The sequence below is a fragment of the Salarias fasciatus genome, unplaced genomic scaffold, assembly GCF_902148845.1.
Source record: "Salarias fasciatus unplaced genomic scaffold, fSalaFa1.1, whole genome shotgun sequence".
Classification (NCBI taxonomy): Eukaryota; Metazoa; Chordata; class Actinopteri; order Blenniiformes; family Blenniidae; genus Salarias; species Salarias fasciatus.
The window spans coordinates 165,668-185,136 of NW_021941244.1; the positions used below are offsets into that span (position 1 = coordinate 165,668).

A 19,469-nucleotide genomic window follows, 5' to 3' on the forward strand; every position below is an offset into this window, starting at 1 on the left:
TGGTTCATGGGTATCCCTGAACTAAAGGCTTTCATGGCAATCGTCAACTGGCGAGGGGTGAGAAAAGTTCCATCATTGTCTGACAAGTGGTCAGAGCTGTATGGAAACAAATGGATCATGGCAACAATGTCTAGAGACCGCTTCAAAAACATCATGCGTCACCTATGCATTGATAGCAAGAGCACCCGGGCTGAGCGACTGCAGACAGACAAGTTTCAAAAATTTCTGAATTGTGGGAATCATTTCGAAAGAACTTCGTCACATTCTTCAGACCTGGTCGTCACATCACAATCGATGAACAGTTCTACCCATCAAAGACACGTTGCCCTTTTCTGCAGTACATCGCAACAAAACCGGATAAGTTTGGCATCAAGTTTTGGGTGGCTTGCGACCTGAAATCAAATTACATCTGCAACGTCTTTCCGTATGTGGGCAAAGAACCCGTTCGTCCCAAAGAAGAGAGACTGTCTGAGAGTGTGGTGATGAAGTTGATGGAACCATTTCTGGACCAGGACAAAACAGACAGAACTGTCACAACGGACAATTTCTTTACATCACTCTCACTTGCAAAAAGGTTGCGCAGCCAGAAAATTACCATTCTTGGGACACTCAATAAGATTTACAGAGAAATTCCCCCTTCTGCTCGAGTGATAAACAGCAATGACTTCTGCACCCAGGTGTTTTCCACAACTGACGCCACCCTGATAGTGTGTGCAGCCAGCCTGAAGAAGATGGTCCACGTGTTGAGCAGTATGCACAGTGTGATTCATCCTGAGAACAGCCGCAAAAGAAAGCCAAGCACCGTCACCCAGTACAATGCCACCAAATGTGGTGTCGATGCCATGGAACAAATGGTGCGGGCATACAGCGCACCGGCAGTAATATGGAGATGGCCAGTCACTGTGTTCTATAACATGGTTGACATGGCAGCCCTGAATGAGCGACTGATCAGTGTAAATGGTTTAGCTGCACGCAGGGGCTACTAGGGTTGTTTGTAAAACAATGAAGGCAGCTAGCGGGCTGAGATGAGTGGGAGGCTAACACAATATGATCACAACGAGCGACTGGTCAGACCGCATTCCATGGCGTGGAGATCGGATGAGCCTCTTCAGCTCGGATCAAATCATACCACGTCAGCCTTTCTGGGCACTAAGGAAACGAGCACACGGGGAAAGACCATTAGCTGATAGGAACAAGACCAAGCAGAGGGGCGGAACCCACGGGGTCCTGACACTGTTTCTGAAGACAAACTGAAGTTCATAGGAGAGTTCATCTTAAAAACTTCGCTCAAATTCAAACTGCCTCTGTAGCAGAGCAAAAAAGCCCAATCATCAAATGTGGATTTTTTTAAACATCCTATTTCTTTCATCCAAAGGTCGGACTGGACTCAGGCCATATTTACAACCCTTTGATGGTCTGACAGGGAAAAATCAGCAACCAGGGGAAAAAAGACTGAAAGAGGTTGATTGTACCAAAAACAACAACAAAAACTCTTTATTTTCACGTCAAACCAGATTTACAGACGTCATGTTCCATCACATGAGGGCGTCAGGTCCATGTTTACTTTCCTTTCAGGTCAAAGATCTGGTGGCTCTCGATGAGGATGAACTCCACTATCTGGTTCTGGAACGCCATGTTGACGGCCATGTTTGCTGCATCCTGCTCGTGCCACATCAGTGTTGGGCCAAAAACAATACTGACACCCTGAGTGGACATCAGATTCCTTCTGGAAAAGGCCAGAACCCTGAAACACAGCATTAAAAAAAAGAAAACAAGAGTGAACACATGGCAAAGTTCTCTGTTTAGTTCTGTGTCACAAACCTGGAGTCGCTGACCGAGCTGGAATGGATGTAAACTAAACAGAGCAAACTGAAATGGCCACTACTCATATTAATGATCCTGGAGAAACTGGTGGAGGAGGAGGAGCCTCCATCTAGAAGTCTAAACATTCCTCTCCGTCCAGATCTAAAATCCTCCAGAAGTCTTTGGAGGGCGAGGTGGAGCTGTGCTGTGGCCCAGGTGAAGCTACGCTGTAGCTCACCTGGAGCTGAGTTGTAGTTCGGTTGGTGTTGTGGTGCAGCTGAGGTGGAGTTGTACCTGTGCAGGTGGCTGAATAAGACCTTCATGGTGTCCTGGTTGGGTTTTGGCATCTGCTCAATCAGCTTCTTCACAGCTTGAACCTTCTGTTGTGGTTCCTGGATTTCTGTTCAAAGGGCAGCAGATGGTTGGTGTTAAGACGATTCAAGGTCCGTCCAGGAAGCATCCACCCCCTTTCACCTACAGCCTGATTCCAAAATGGAGGAAATTCTTCATTTTCCTCATCAATCTACACACATCTGCAAGTATTCACTCCATTTGCTGCCCCTATAGGGCCCCACAGCTGAAAGAAGCAAAGCCATGAAGTCAGAGGAATTGTCTGTAGACCTCTGAGACAGAAGGCTCAGGTCTGAGAAAGGGTCCAGAAAAATTTCTGAAGAGCACAGTGGTCTCCACCATTCAGAACCACCAAGACTCTTCTAGAGCCAGACGCCATCGGGGGAGACGAGCCTTGGAGAACCTTCCAGAAGGACTCAGGTCTTTATGGTAGAGCGGCCAGACGGAGCCTCTCCTCAGTAAAGCTGCTCAGAGTTTGACAAAAGGCTCCTAAAGGAATCTCAGACCATGAGGAACAAGATTCTCTGAACCATTTGTCCTGAATGTCAGGCGTCATGTCTGGAGGAAGCATGGTGAATACTTATCTACAAGTCATATTTCAGTTTTTCATTTTTAAGAAATTTTAAGAAAATTCTAAAAAACTTTTAGACTTTGTCATTCGGGGGTATTTTGTGTACATTGATGACAGAAAAAAAAGAATTTAAAATGAAGGGTAGAAGTGTAAACCTTGGAAAAATCAAAGGAAGCATGAGCCTTGAAGCCGAAGCTCCCAGGAACAAACTGAACAGAGTTTATTCAGATGTGGTTCATCAGCTTCAGAAACATCCAAACGAAACCGGATGTGGTGAAGCTAATACTCACTGATGGCCTCAACAAACCGCTGGAAGAACCTGGAGGGGAACAGCGGCTCCGGCAGCTCCCTGAAGAACATCTTGAGGGCTCCCGTGATGACGTGGATGTCCTCCCACTGGCTGTGGTCCAGGTCCAGTTCCTCCTCTGACCACAAGACAGTCCACACCTTTAAACCCTCCTCACGAATCAAAGGAAACCAGCATGATCACCGAGACAAACCTTGATCTACTATGAAGCGGAGTTTCTGGATCGTCGCCAAGTTTCCACTGACTCGGTAGATACCGTCGGCCTGCAGGCCTGCAGACACAGCCAGTGTCATCAAGCAAAGAAATAAGAATCAAACCAGGGGTCAGCTGTGTGCCAGGAGATGACCAGTGCGTGTATTTAGTTGTGTGTGTGGAGTGTGTACCTCGTTTTTCCACGGCGCGTATACAGGTCTGAACAAACTTGGGTACCGTGGTTCCTTCCCGTTCACACAGCGTCGAGAGGTTGCAGCCAAACACTCTGTCTGAAGCAGACACCATGACACCAGTCAGGCCGGTTCCTGATCGCTTTCAACTGATCTGAACTGATGTCACTTTTTAATTTCTCGAAGGTTTTGTTGAAGGAAACATTGACATTTTGAAATTCATAATATCTTCCGATGAAATTGCAAGTTTTCTATTAAACAACAAAAAAAGAAGGGGTCTGTGTTGAACCTCTGCTGAACGTGGACCCGAGAAAGGCTGGAAGACACTGAGCCGAGCAGAATCACTGGTGCAGCTTCTGAAGTGAAGAACTGTTTGATTTCTTATCTGACCCAGCCTTCTACATGAATGAACATGAATATCTTGGTCACTGTGGTCTTAAACACCTACAGATGACAACGTGAATTAAATTCAAATAATTTCAAATCAATTCACTTTAGATTTATTGATAAAACACCGAATCCAACATAGTCAACTCAAGGTACTTTTGCAGAGAAAAATTATTCCACTTGAACAGGCATGGAAGCCCATGTAAAGGAAAAACTGCCTTTAAAAAGGAAGAAACCTCTGCAGAACCAGGTTCAGGTCCAGGACTGGAGGCTTTCTGCAGGACCAGGCGCTAATGAGCAACAAGCTGTCCTGGTCCCCCAGAGCCTGCTGTTCCTCCCTGAGCCTCAGTGTGTCTCTCTTCTCCCTCCTCACCTGCTTCTACCTATCATTCAATTATCCTATCGTGGTTCGTCTCCCCTCCTCCTGGGTGTATTTAAACTCCGCTGGTTGTCTCCCTGTCTTCCAGACAGTTGTACTTCATGCCTTGTTCTCTTGACTCTACTTACTCCTCTGACTTCATCCCCTTTGGATTTGTTAGCCTGAGGTTACTGCTCGGTGGGAAGGATGGGGGCGGGGGGCTGAAATAAAGACCTGGGTTCGGGCATAACAAAAGCAAAAAAAAAAAAAAAGTGCTTAGAGCACTTAGGGGCGCTCTGGGTCTGGTTTACTCACTGGAGCAATTCCAAGACTCACCACCAGACTCATAAAACAAACTGAATCCTTTGAAAACCTTACTGCTATGATGAGAAAGCAACTTCAAACTGGATGCTCAGAGGAAGAGCTGCTGACCCCGGAGCTGAAAGTGGTTGGCTTTTTACACAGCAGGAGCAAAAACATGTAAAAGGATGCAGTATCTACATGTCTCACACTGCCAAGAAACACAGAAACTCAGAGACGAGAGCAGCAGCAGTCACCATGCGGTTCATCAGCAGGAAGTGCAGGAACAGTTCATTAATGCAAGCTATGAAACTGAAAGGTTCACGTGTGTACATCAAAGAACATCTAACCCAAAAAAGAAAAAACGTGACAGAAAACAAAAAAAAAAGTCACAACAGGAGGAGCAAAAACTGTTCTGACCATAAAACCTTCTCACTCATATAATACTGTCAGCTGCAGCGGCCAAACGCAACAAAAAGAAAGAGTCTGGTACAACTGAAACTTAACAAGACATGGAGATCATCTAAACTCAAGGCCTGCAATCAGAGCAGCCCAGAGCATCATGGGAACTGTGGACGAGCTGCAGAGATCCACAACCTGTCCACAGGACAACAACAGTCTGCGCAAGAAGGACGTTTGACACAGCAGACATGGAGGAAGCAGGTCTGCTCAGAGGGAACCAGGACGGAGCGTGAAAGAGTGGAACCCAGACACACACCTTTGATGAAGCCTTTCTCCTGTAGCGTCTTCATGGACGGGCGTCTCGTGATGAACTTCTTCAGCCGGTTCTTCACTCGGTTCTTGTCGCTGCTGTCAGACGTGCTGTGTTTCAGCTTCGCACTGCCGAACATGTCTTCAGGAAGGTCGAACACAAAGCAACACGTCACCAAACAACAGTCGACATCAAATCTGGAACATCTGCTCTGAATCCTCCAAATGATGGGAAAATTGAAACACAATTTAAGTGTTTGCGTTTTTACAAGTTGATCAAATTTGAGACAGATTCTATTAATGAAGAAGAAAAGACTCAAACAAATAACACATCAGACATTCAGTGTTGTTGATTCTCACAGTTGGTTTTGTCCATTTTCTCTGTTTAAGACGGTCGATTCTCAGAGGAGCTGAAACTCCGGCTTCCTTTAGTGATTCAGTTATTGTAATTCTGGGGAGCTGAGCTGGACTGCTCCTCTATCTGTAGGCTAAGTCTTTCTGTTCGGGTACTCACTGATGGAGCGCCGGTGGGCTGGGATACGCGGTTTGGCACTGGGCGAGGCAGAAGTATATCCGGGTAGTGAACTGTGTCTGGGTGAAAGGTCTGTGCTGTTTGACCTCCGCAGAGGAAATTCACTGCGATCTTCAGTCTGGAGGGAAAAGTCACAGCCAGTCACTGAAATGCTTTCGTCCCACCTTTGTCCCATCAGTTTGACAATCGTCAGGAGGACTGTGGGTCCTGAGAAGCAGGAATCTGATCTTACTGAAGAGCTGGCGGCCTTTTTGATGGCGTGGAACCATCGGCTGGCAGTGGACTGACAGTCGTCCTGAATGAGGTACTGGCTGCCTTTGCTTGTCGTGATCTGGAAGAGTCACACGTTACAGACAGAGAAACCCTGAATCTGTATTTTCAACCAAGTTCAGTCAGTTAAAATCCCCTGAGAGCATCGGGAGTCATTATCGTGTTTACCTGGAAAACATTTTTCCTGCTGGATTTCTCGGTCGTCCACTCCATCAAGGCTCCGCTCAGCTCCACCACATCCGTCCTACCGCCTGCTTTCTGAGGAAAACACAGTGATGGACACCAGGTCAGAGGTCAGAGGTCCCATAATGCTCCACTGGTGTCTTCAGACATGATGGGACTGCACGCAGCCAGAGAAACGAAGGTTCTCCTACCAGACCGTGCTCCGGTTTGTCTTTGCTGAACAGCAGCTGGTCTGCCGTCAGCACGGCCCACATGGCCGTCCAGTTCTTCCTCTGCTTCTTACCACTCTCTGAAATTTTCGCCATGTTCATTTGTTCACCTTTCAGATTAAGCTGGAAACACAAATTGAAACAGGAGTTAGACACTTCTCACGCGCTGAGATCGCTCCTTCAAATAAACTTTGAGTTTTTTGATGAGTCACAGCTGAAACTGTTCTCACATTACAGCCACAAATGTAAATGTCCGTCTTGTATGTGACAGAACAACACAACATGACACATTATAAGATGAGCCTAATCCTGAATTAGAGACCGTGTCAGCCTCCCTAACTGAAACTGGAAGCTGGTTCCACATGACAGGATGCAGTGAGCAGCACTCTGAACCAAGTGTTCTGCTGGATCACATGAGACCAACAGCTCTTTCAGAAATGATGGAATCTGTCTGCTGAGATAAAACTTTTCTATTTAAAAAAAAAAAAAAAAAAAGCTTAAATTAGAGCTTCTTCAGGACACTCTGGACCATTTTCCAGAGAACCTGCTGCAGGTTTAGAGCCAGTCCTCTTCCTGGAGTCCCTGTTCCTGCATGCTTCAGCTCTCTCTCTGACAGGCCCATGGAAACTCTCTATTTCAGATTCTGGTGGGTTTATCTGTGAGGAATACATTTTTTCTCTTGAGGGTCATGGGTGATTGTGCCTTTTTAACTGAGATTGTATTTTCTTTTTTCTTTTTTTTGTTTCCTTGTCGCTGATTGGCTTGGAATTTGATGGATTTATCACCATGTTCAAAGTTATCCATTCACTGCAGTTGAAACTGTTTTTCTTAAAAAAATTTATTTAGGCTCAATGTTAATTTTCTGAACTCGGTCAACATATGTTCCTTCTTGGAAGCAGATGGCGCCGTCTCCAAGGCCTTTATTTTACCTTTGTCTGGCCTGAGCAAACCTGGGTCCTTTTCTTTGGATTTTTTTTTTCTTTGTATAGTTGTTTTTGTTTCTTACGTGTTTAAATAAAAGATTTACGAAACAGAATTAAAACATCATTCTCATGGTTAGTCTTCACAGAGTCACTCTATATACAGCTTTATGAATGGCTTTCAGTGTGTGGCTCTGCACTGATAGATCTCATCACACGCTAACAGAATTAGAAGTTTGAGAGGAGAAGGTGGTCTGTAAAGATAAGACAAATGTTTTCTTTAATCAGAAACGAGACATCTCAGCTGTTTGTTCTCACCAGAGGATCAAGCAGTGCAGCTCCTGCGTCAACAGTGTTGTGTTGAGACTGATTCCTGCGATGTCTCCAGGGCTGAAATCATAAAATAAAATCAGAGTGAATGAAAACGGAGCTGTGGGCCCGGAGGACGGCGGCTCTCAGTGTGGACCTACAGGTTTCTGAGGGAGGTCTGAGTCCTGCAGCACCATGGACTTGGACTGACTCAGGCGGTCTGTGGAGCTCTGAGGGGTCTTGATCCGCAGCTTCACGGGATCCAGAGAGCCAGTCTGGGGGTCTGAGGGGCTGACGGCAGAGAATTCACTCATTCAATCACATTTTCAATCATGGTTTGACTTTATTAAGTAAGTAAGTAAGTAAAATTTATTTCTATAGCGCTTTTCACAGATCCGAATCACAAAGTGCTTCACAACAAAACAAAATACTGTATAAAGAAAAAGAACATTCAAAAATCATGTAATAAATAGATCAGAAATTGCGCTGACACACAAGCAGAGAGTCAGAAGGCAGTATATAGTGCTGCCAAGACACATTCTGTCAGTGAGTCTGAAATGCCTTCTGGAACAGATGCGTTTTTAGATGTTTCTTGAAGGCATCCACTGAGTCCAGGGAGCAGGTCTAGGGGGAGCTCGTTCCAGAGGCGAGGCGCGGTGGACGTGAACGAGCGGTCACCCCTGGTTTTAAAGTGAGTCCGGGGGATTCTCAGCAGGTTCTGTTCAGTGGACCTCAGGCTTCGGGCCGAGCTGTATGGCTGAATTAGGTCTCTGATGTAGATGGGTGCCTGACCATGTAGGGCTCGGAAGGTCAGCACCAGGATTTTAAACTGGACACGGAACAGAACAGGGAGCCAGTGGAGGGATTTTAAACAGGTGTGATATGGGACTTCCTGTTGGTGCTGGTCAGTAGTCTCGCAGCTGAATTTTGGACGTACTGGAGACGAGCCAGCTCTTTCTTGTTGAGGCAGGTGAACAGGCTGTTGCAGTAGTCCAGTCGCGAGGATATGAATGCATGTATGATCATTTCGAGCTCGTTTTTTTGACACCATGTGTCTGAGCTTAGCAATATTGCGGAGCTGGAAGAAACAGTTTCTTACCAGCTGCCTCGAGTGGTGGTCCAGTGACATGGAGCTGTCAAAAATCACCCCGAGATTACTCAGATCAGTTTTGATTGAGGGGCTCAGGTCACCAAGGTGCTGTTTGATGGCGGGGATGGCACTGTCCGGGGCGATGATAAGGGTCTCCGTTTTTCCTGAGTGTAGTTGGAGGCTGTTGTCACTGAGCCACTGCTTGATTTGTGACAGGCAGTTCATTAGCGAGCTCAGTTTGTGGGTTTCTGAGGGCCTGAAGGAGCAGAACAGCTGGAGGTCGCCAGCAGAAAGGTGGTAGGCGACATCACTGAACTGCTGGATTATCTGGCCCAGGGGAAGGACATACAGCAGGAACAAGAGGGGTCCCAGAACTGAGCCCTGAGGCACACCGCACTGCAGGTTGGCTGGTTCAGACATGATGTGGTTGGATAACACACTAAAACTCCTACCAGCCAGGTAGGAGGAGAACCACTGGAGCACTGGACCTGACAAGCCAATCAGGTCCTGCAGCCTATTTATCAGGATCTGGTGGTCAAAAGTGTCGAAGGCTGAAGACAGATCCACCAGGACCAGCACTGTGCACCTCCCCGAGTCGGCTGACATCACTGGACACTTTCAGTAGAGCAGTTTCTGTAGAGTGGTGTGCACGAAACCCTGACTGAAACGTGTCGTAGAGGTCATGCATTTGTTAAAAAGACGTAAGTTGAGTCGCCACCACCTTTTCTAACATTTTGGACAAAAAAGGCAGTTTAGATATTGGCCTGTAGTTCATGTTGGTCCAAGTTAGGTTTCTTAAGGTTTGGTTCTACGACTGCATGCTTGAAGGTGGAGGGAAACACACCAGAAGAGAGCGACAGGTTGAGCATTTTGGTCACCCATGGTCCGACTGTGTCAAAAACACTCACAAAGAGCTTAGGTGGAAACACATCTACAGGACTGGAGGAGGGTTTTGTTTTGGCCATCATTGCTGAGACGTCTTCAAGACATACAGGGGTAAAAGAGGATCAGACATGTAAAGGTGGTTTGGCCAGGCCTGGACTGCACAGGGAAGGTGCTGGGATTTTTTCTTTTATTAAGCCCTGTACCAAAAAATATTCTGTTTTGTGCATCAGAAGGAGCAACAAGTCATGTGGACTGAAGGTCCAGGAGCTGGGGGGGGGGTGGGTGGGGGGGGGGGGGGGGGGGGGGGGGTCTGCATCGCGTTCGAGGACACACACAGCCCAGACTGAGCCCTGCAGCTGAGCCTCCTCTTTCTGCTGCTGTTTCCTGTCAAACTTCCTGTTTGCAGCTTTGATTGCTTCACTTAACTTTCACAATATTTGACTGAGGTTGAGGAAGTCTTCAAAAAAAAATAAATCTTCAACCTTATTGTTAAAACACACACGCACACACCAAACAAAAAACCCTCCAAAATTAAGATCCTTAAGTTGAATATTAGTCACATTAGGGAGAAACTAGGATTCCGTTCTGAAGTTGAACATTTCTTGGGTGTGAAATAATCCTCAGAAGTGATGTTTGCTTTTCTTGAGTCGTGCACATTTGGTGCACAGCCGTGCAGCCGGCTGTCAGATGACACCCTGCAGCTGACAGAAGGTGGCTTGTGGTGGATGGACTGAGGTTACGGGCTGCTTCCTCTGGTTCACATGACGAAGCTCGTCTCACAGCGGGGCTTGAAGCGCGTTGCAGCCGGAGGGACGGTTTCCAGAGGCGAAGAGTCTCTCTGATCGCTGCAGTTTTCTCCCAGCAGCCACAGTGAGGAGTGCTGCTGGGAGGTCAGGCCGAGCCGCTGCGCTGCCTCATCGCATCTCAAACATCTCTGCAGACGCTGGAGCAAAACTTTCTACAGGAAATGTTTCTCCTCCACGCTAAAACCCCGTTAATCCACCAAACTGCTCGAAACCCGCGGTGGAGCATGGAGCTCCCATGAGCCACTTGGTGAAGAACCGAGCACTCGCGTCAGGTCGGAGTGTAAAATGAGCCTACCTGGAAGCTGCCATCTCTGAGCCAGAAGAGTCTGTGAGAGGAAGCAGCGGGCGTCACGTGCGTCGTCTTGTTTCCTGACTTAACCGGCCTCCTCTCAGCTCATGGCGTTCTGACAACAGGAACTCTCACATTTATGCCGACACTTTGCGTCATGTCGTCTGCGTATTTATAGACTTCTGATTCTTCAACTTTTCCTTTTTTGGGTCTGGTGCAACATCGTGTCGAGGAGAGGATTTTTGCAGATTTGAATGAATTCAGGTTGATTCCTGATTGTTCTGTACAGAGTTTTCAGCATCTCCAGATGCTTCAGATGATAAGCTAGTCTCAGCCTGCAGAGGGGCTCCATGAGGCGTCCTGAGGCCTCGAGGCTCCACCAGTCATCTGGTCTGGAACCTTCCTGGAACCTGCGTGGCCCCTGGAGACGTTGTGACATCTTTTGAATAGCTCATTTATAGGAACCCTGAGTTACCAGCCGTTCTTATATGCAAATTGCCCATGCTGCCTTCACTTGAACGATCAGTGACACCTCCTGCTTCCTGACTGCAAGAAGCCTCGGCCGAGTTTCAGAGAAAGCAGCATTAACCCAGGAAGCAAAACACACGGCCAACCGCCTGCTTCCACAGAATGCAGTCAAACGTTGCTTTTTATTTACTTTTTTTAAAAGAAGACTTTAACCAAGTGCGGTGCTGCACCAGTCTGCTGTTTGGAGCTGAGTCCATTAATAAAGGTGAGAAATATAAATCACATTTTTTCTGTAAATTCAGAAGGACATGTAATATAATAATTAATGTTAGGAGGGGGGTCATAGAAGCATTGGCGGCAGAGAACCAAGGGGGATTGATGGGTTGATTTGTGCTATACCTCCCTCTACTGGGGGACCAGGTTACTGTTTTAAAAGGTAAAAGTATACGATCACTCCACCGGAATAAATTTGCTGGAGTAATGAAATAATTCCCTCACTGTGAGGAACAATGACTTCTCTAGAAGATCACCTGCTGTACTTCCTGGCTCCATACAGCTTCCAGAACCCAGCTGGAGGCCTGTACTGGATGCTTGTTTTGTATGAGAGGCAAGTTTTCAAGCCACCTGTGAACATCAGACCGGCACCATGCCCAGGTCTTCCTCTTCCACCATGATGTGGTCTATCTCCACCAGAGACTTGTCTTCACCAAAGCCTTCCTGCACAGCACTGCTCCCATTACTCACCGTCCACAAGCTGAGGAAACCAAAGAGACCGGCCATGTGCACAGAGCTTCCAGGAGGGACGGCAGCCGAGCAACAGCTGCTCTCTGCAAACATCCTGAGGGAAGGGACCAACATCCAGGAACTCTACCGTCTTTATCAACAGCAGACACTTGATTCAATTCATCTGGATGAAATATCAATGTTCAAAGCTCGTTTCTCAAATAAACAATGTACAGAAAAATTGCACGTAGTTTATTCTATAACCAAATGTAGATATGAAGCAGGAATTAATTTAGTTCAAAGAATGACAAAACTGTTTTTGAATCTAGTTTCACCATTTCCCAAAACACTGAACAGGCAGGTTTGGTGTTGTGTTTGTGGTCCACAGTAACTGCAGGTCAGGCTAGAAAGTCCACTTTCTTTTTAAACGTTATAATTCTTTAATGCTCGTGTGGTTTTTTTTGTGTTTTTTCACTGCTGGCTTCACCACAGATTTCCTCTCAGGGGTGATAAAGTCCATCGTGACCTTGTGAAAGAGCTGGTTTACACACAGAGGCCTTAAATAGACATTAAACACTGAGCAGCCCTGAAACATTGACTGTGAAGGAAATGAAGCTGATGCAGTAACCTTTAAAAAACACGAGAGGGGGCCATAAACTCACGCTGCCTCAAACTCATTTACAGTTATTTAACCATTTTATAATTAAATCTACTTTTTCTCCCTTTATTTTATGACCGCAGAGCTTTCAAAACAAGGGCAATTTTATAACATTTTATTTATTCCTTTTTTTTCCACAGGTTTATGGGGGAAAAGGGTGAAAGTTTCAGTCGTGTTGGTTTATAGAAGTGGTGAAAATCAATGTTTGTCTTTCATTTGAACATTTTTCTTTGCAGCTGAAGAAGCTTTCACATGAACCCACATTTCTCAGAAGTGAAAATGAAAATGAGAACTTTTGTATTTTTTGTTATATACCAAGACCTTTACCCATCTGGAATGAATGAATCATTCTTAGATATTTTACAGTCATTCCAAACGCTTCAATACTGGGCACAAATATTTGTCCGATTCCCTTCTAATGTTTCCCTGTTAATATAAAACATGAAGAGATGCACAAGATATCGTCTCTTTTATTCCCATTAAACCACACACGTGACGCAGCTCTGCCTGTTTGTCTCTGTATTTCAAAGCACCGTCACTGTAAGCGGCTCTTTATCGAGCTGCATGTGAAAACACGGAGTAAAACACAAATCCACATTTCAAAACCACTGAACTCATCATGATGAGTGTGTTACGTAAACGCCGCCTTCTGACCAGATGTGTGAGTGAAGCATCTGCTTCCTCCCAACAGTATTAACAAGTGCATGTCTTTTATTCGTTTATTAACGTTTTAAGTTGATATATAAATGCCAAAACATGGATTATGAAAGCTTTTGTTGGTCCTTTTCAGTAAATAATACATAAAAGACTTTCCATGCACATTTTTATGCACATTTAGTGTAAAAAAAAGTGCATCAATATGCATCATGGTGCTTTTCATGTATTTTTATGTATTTTTTTTGGCACTTTCGAAACATTAAGGTCATCATTTTAACGTGCAGAAAGAGTTATGTATACAATTACTGTGTTAAACATAAGGCCTGAGGTCAAAAATGGACCAAAACCACCTGCCAATCCTCCAAGAAAATTCTACAAATGTCAGAGAAAACACTGGAACATCTACAGGAGTTCTTTTTGGGACATTTCACTGTATCTTACACTAGAATATGTCATTAAAATTGGTTTTATGTTGAGATTATACTCATTCTGGGTGGTAAATGTTTGATTTTGTGAATATTTATCATTTTCATCACATGTACTCTGCACAACAGCAAAGAAAACCTTAAAGATTAAATTTAAAGGTCACTATATGACACTATTTTTTGACTATGGCCCACTCGAGGTGAAGCTCCACTGTTTATGGCCTCTGAAGTAGAAAGTGTTTTACACTCCTGGTGTAAACTGTATGCTGCTGCAGCGATCTAATACTGTACACACACTCTTCAGGAACTGCAGGACAGAGTTTCCCAGCTGGAGGACAAAGGACAATCTAGACGCTGGAGATAACTCTCTGAAGGAGGAACTCCAGAGGACGTCTGAGCGGTTGAAGCTGGGAAGATGGAAGATGGCCAGGTTCGAAGCAGAGAGCCTGAAACAACAGCAGCAAATCAAGGAAGTCATACGAGGAACGAGCACGTGGAAGATCGCTGCATTGCAGAAAAGCTCTCCAGAGCTGGCTGACAAAGAAAGCCAGGGACTCCAACAAGGCTGTAAGGTGGAGTACAGAGCTCTAGAGGTGAAGCTGGAGAGGGAGGTGAAGGAGAGACGGAGGGTGGAGGACGAGAAGGAGGTCCTTCGACCTGCGAAGAAGACTCTGCAGACTGAAAAAGAGACTCTTCAAGCTGAAAAAGAAAACCTTCAGGCTGAAAAAGAGACCCTCCAGTCTCAGAAGATCCAGTGAGAGGAGGCCAAAAGGGTCTTAAAGGAGAAAAACCAGGCAATGAAACAGAAAATAAGACAATTCCAGAGACTATTTGACAAAATCAGAGACCAAATAAAGAAGAAGGAGAGAACAGCAAATCAGTGAGATAGAGAATCAGAAGAGAAGGATGTGGTGAATGAATTAGACAAGGAGGAGGTCCAGAAAGAGGTCCAGAAGGTCCAGAAGGATGATCGGTCCAAGGGCTTCTGGAGGAGGAAGGAGGAAGTGAGACCACGGTCAATCAAAAGAAGGAGGAGACTGCTGGTGGACCGGCAAAACATGGAGATTACATGATTCGATAAAATGAACCTGAATAATTCAGATCTGTTTCTGCTGTCTGTGTCCATTCAGACTTGTTGCAGACTGTCATGGTTGTGACAGTGAATGTGAAGATAAAGAATATTTCTGTTGTACTCGTATTCTATTCTATTACCAATTTCAGGCAGAAAGCGTCTTTGCAGGTCAGGCTGCTCTCCAGTCGCACCTTCATCTCAGAGTTTCTGTCAGACAAGCAGCCTGGAATCAAACTCAGCATCGGATGAGGAGCAGAAAGAAAAAGAAGTGAAGTTGAGATGAGGTAAGGCCAATTTCAGAACAATAAAACATTTTAATATTTTCAATAATGAGTTGTTGTTCCAGGCTATAGATTGTTTCAGTTATCATATAGAAGTATAGGAGACCGGACTGCAGTCAGATCCAGTACAAATGATTAATTCAGAGCTGCATTAAAAGCAGGCCTCATGTTTCTTTTTTTTTTTTTTTTTCCTTTTTGATTTCTTTACTGTGTTATTATTCTTAAAAATCACTGTTCATAGCCGGCTGCTCTCATCAGTTCCTCCATCCATGATCTAAAATGCTTTAAGGACTACAGTCCAGATCTGTCCAGTTCCCCGCAAACTGGACCTGGATGGACGAGAGGAGAGTTCTGCTTCGACCGTTTGGGCCATTTGAAGGGTCGTTGTTAAGGAATGCATTATGTGAATGAAGGGGATGGTGATGTTTCGTGCTTGTGCATGTGTGTCTACATCAATGAGAGGGTGTGTGTGTGTGTGTGTGTGTGTGTGTGTGTGTGTGTGTGTGTGCTATTTTGGATGGAGTTACGTAAGTCACCGCACTGCAGAGGACTCGGATACGGTGGAAGGTCAGACCTGTCCGAGCCTCAGCTGTCCTTGAATGTCGTCTCATTGTGCTGCGGAGCGAACGCTGCAGCTTGAAGGAGTCAAGATCAGAAAAACTTCAACTGAGACGTTTCTGTTAGAGGACGGGAACTTTTCATCAAGTATTTATCCTCTGAGAGTAATTTTACTCTGGCACAGTGTCTCAAATGTGCCAAAAATGTGTCGTTTTTGAGTTTTCGTTACAGAAAAGTTTTGCTTCTTCATGGTTTTGAAAACTATGGAGTATTTTATAAAAGGTGTGGTTTAACTACATCCATGGAGACAGAAGCACGTTGTTCCACCTTTGGAGCTGTTTCTGAACATTTTCACCTTTACGGCGTAAACATACTCCTAAAATGAAATGAAATTCTCCCGTTTTTCACTTGAAAACATCTCATAAACGCCTCAGATCTCCAGACTGAGGTGTTTCTGGATTCTGTGCAGGAGAGGAAGCTGATGTTCGCTCCTGGAGGAGGTCAGACTGAGCCTCAAACCCAAACGCTGGGAGTGGAGGCCGTCCTCCGTCGAGGTCGGTGCGGTGAAGGCGTCAGAGCGCAGCGCAGAGCGGGCCGCTCTGTGTGGTGAACTCATCTCCCTACAGCGATCATTAAATATTCATTTCCTCTTATTTTACGAGTCATTATACAGCCGCATGCAGGCCCGGGGTGACACAACACTCTAACAAGCTCACATGCACCAAACAAAGGGTGTCCTGTCTTCTCCAGGACTCGCTGAAATAATGAGCTCTCAGCACCTTTACCCTGAAGTCAAGTTTTAATCTCTCAATGAAGCCTTTGCAGGTCTCGCTGACAGTCAGGTTTTCACTCTCCTTTGGTCCAGAATTCACAGATATACAGGAGCACAGACTCAAAAAGCAAATAATTGCAGGAAAAGGAAATTTCTTTATCGCATTCAAGAATCCAGAAACTGTTAACATAATGTAAATATAAATCCAGTTCACTTGAGAAACAGTTCGCTTGTAAAATTCATGAAGAAGCGCACTGCTGTACAGGTTTAAATATTCAGGATTTAAAAAAAGAAAAGATAAATGTGACAGGAAAACATGGAGGACCCGTGGGAATCGAAGCGTGCTGCATCTATCTTCTTAGTATGAAAATAAAGTGAATATTTAATTCAGCTGCGCTGTGACCTTCTGTTGTCTTTCTCGTGAGCTGAGTTGGCAAATTCCCTTTTATCTACACTGCCAGCACAGAAACAAATATGCTTTTTTAACCTGCTAAGAGAAACAACGGCAGCGATTCCACAGCTGAGAGGCTCCTGCTCCGGCGCCAAAATGAACATATTTAATACATGAATGCAACAACGTGATGGTTAAGTAACTAAAATGTAACACATTTAACCCCTTATTGGACAAATCACTATATTTCCAATGGCATTGCTTTATGTTTTCTTTTATATGGTTAATAAAAGGAAATATTAGAATAATGGGAACACATGAGAGGTTAAAACTCAGTGTGCCATTTTGGCCATCTTTAAGCCACGTTGCCAGATATTTGTTTGAATCTTGAGGTATATGAATAACCTTTAAGAACAATTAACAATTAACACATAACCTATCTTGTCTTGGTTTCCAGATGGAGAAGTGCAATTAGCCGCTGCAGTGACAATGCTGACGCTATGTCGCTCCACAAAACACATCTTTCTTTTTATGCCGAATCTGTTTGAGTTCCAGCTTTTATTTCCAATTTAAAGGAAGCGAAGTACGAATGACCTGATGGTCACTGAGCATCCATCTGTCCTCCTGCGGCTGCCCTCGGCAAAACAGCGGCCGACATAATGACCGTCCAGTTTGAGGGGAAATGGACCTTGAATGCTGCAGCAGTTACAGACAGCCTGGTGTCTTTAAATAAAACCTCTGTGACGACTGACTGAGTTAGGTTAACCCCAAGATGTATTAACTTCCCGTTAACTGACCGCTGCCATCCTGGATCCATGTGGGAGACGGTTGACTCAACAAAAAATAAAATAACAGAGGAATAAAAACAGAATACGTTCTTGATCAAGTTTTTTATTTTTATGAATGGTGATGAAGGAGATAAGATGAAGATGATGGACAGATGACGCTATCAGCAGAAATGGGGATACTTGAGTGAATATTTAAAAAAAGCTTTAATTAATAATTAAAGTCCTTGATGGCCACAGGAAAGAAGGATCTCTGCTGGATCTTGTTACAATGAGTCCATGTTCAGAAGAAAGGAAAGGAATCACGCATTTTAATCTGTGTACATATTCTATCTATTTACTGTCAAGCCTAACATGTATATTGTATTTACTTATTAATCACATGATTACCAGTTTCTCCTTGGGGAATTTCTAAGCATCCATAGTGTTTTGTATTTGGGGCATCTTTCTCCAGATAATTCGGTCACTGACCCACTACCTCCTCCCAGCTCCACAGAACAACCCCAAAAGACTTCACCCGTCAGAAATGCTGTAACAGACGTTGTTTCCGAGGGACAGCATTTTCTGACGGACTATTTACGAGCGAGTTCAGTGACAGTTTCAACACGGTGACCATCGTTGCTGATTTGTGCAAACAAATAACGGCATTAGTCAGGAGCATTCAGCGCCAGCGTTTTACTTACGGCTCATTAATCTGTCGAGTAATGAAAACAGTCCGTCAGAAGATTTTGTCCCCCGGAAACAAACCGACCGATTTATGGCTTTTGCTGCTGTTGACTCTTCACTGCCGCCGTAAGTGTGTTCACATTATTAAAGAAGTCTCATTAAAAGAGGGCTTTAACAGTACCTTTGATGTTTCTTGTAAATATTGATCTATTTTATTGTTAGAAACTAATATTTTCTACCACTTCCTGGTTTGAGGTAGTTTACAGCTGCTATGAAGTTCTGTCTACTCTACTTTTTTTTTTTTTTTAAGTTTTTCTTTAAGAGGTGTTATAAACTCAACATTTATCACCTGCTGCTGAAGACACACAGGTAGCACAGCGATGTGATACTGACCATGTAAAGACCTACTTCCGAATGATATCGTTATTCCGAAATAAAGTGGCCTGTTTATTCTCATTCTGTGATAATTACCTAATTAAGATTAAACTAATTCAGAATTTAAAACACCATGTAACTGTGGCCAGTGTAACCACATAGCAGCTGTCATAATAACCGATTCTTTTGTTCAACATAAATCCTCGTAAAAGCATAAATAAGCTATATTAAAGCTACACGCTGTACATTTGAGGCCATTCGTTTTTCGGTTTCAATGCCAGAAATTAAAATAAGTCCTGAGTCCACTCATTAAGAAGCTTAAAGTGTGTGACAGAGCCAACCTCGCTGGATTAGCCTCACTGCTGAAGCTATTTCTGCTTGAACTTGGAGCCGAAGGAGAGATTTGTTCATACAGTCTTCTTTTCAAGGGCTGATTTGCATAAACACACTTATGTAAGTGCTTTCAGTGATGTGCAAAGAGTTACTGAACATGCCCTCATGGACCTGTGTGAATTAGAATAAAATAAACAATTTAACAGGAAAAACTTGTAGATTTTTTTTTCTGTGTTGCGGTGAGGCAAAGTTGGATGTTTTCTTAATGTGCTTTTATCAAAAGTCAGTGCAGTAAATCATGTGCCCAGACCGGAGAGCGTGACCTTTTGAAGTAAAGTTCACTTTGTTTCATTAACAACGAAAAAGTTCAGAACCAAAATGTCTTAGGTGATTGATTAATATATCACAAATCCTTTTTTCCCCATCCCAACTGAAACAAAAACATAGGAAATCGACAGGAATCTCTAAATCTGAACTCTACTTAGCATAACATTTTATTTTAAGACATTTTGGGAGATCTGGACGCATGTTCTTCTGACCATAAACTCAAACACCCTCTGTTTTGCTGCAACAATGGCTGTTGAACTGCAAAGTAGGACAGAAAATAATAACCAAGCCATTAGAGAGTCCCTCCAGGCTTT

The 19,469-nt window shown here is 44.4% G+C and overlaps 1 protein-coding gene across 1 annotated transcript; it reads right to left on the reverse strand.

The window, feature by feature from the left end:
- Positions 1-1,437: 1,437 nt before the first annotated feature.
- On the reverse strand, positions 1,438-10,797 carry LOC115384469 (rho GTPase-activating protein 15-like). The gene is made up of 13 exons (XM_030086741.1): positions 10,671-10,797; positions 7,756-7,885; positions 7,604-7,675; positions 6,348-6,488; positions 6,142-6,231; positions 5,936-6,034; positions 5,686-5,821; positions 5,179-5,313; positions 3,416-3,514; positions 3,226-3,303; positions 3,016-3,150; positions 2,098-2,203; positions 1,438-1,744 (listed from the first exon to the last, which is right to left on the reverse strand). Exons 1-13 carry the CDS (start codon positions 10,682-10,684, stop codon positions 1,561-1,563), a joined length of 1,419 nt encoding a protein of 472 aa, XP_029942601.1. The 5' UTR covers positions 10,685-10,797; the 3' UTR covers positions 1,438-1,560.
- Positions 10,798-19,469: the final 8,672 nt, after the last annotated feature.

Excerpts from the sequence above, each read along its gene's own strand:
- LOC115384469 (XM_030086741.1), bottom strand. Across the intron at positions 6,489-7,603 it reads CTGCACTGCTTGATCCTCTG|CTTAATCTGAAAGGTGAACA; the intron begins GTGAGAACAAAC and ends TTGTGTTTCCAG. Across the intron at positions 5,822-5,935 it reads AAAAGGCCGCCAGCTCTTCA|ACTGAAGATCGCAGTGAATT; the intron begins GTAAGATCAGAT and ends TTTTCCCTCCAG.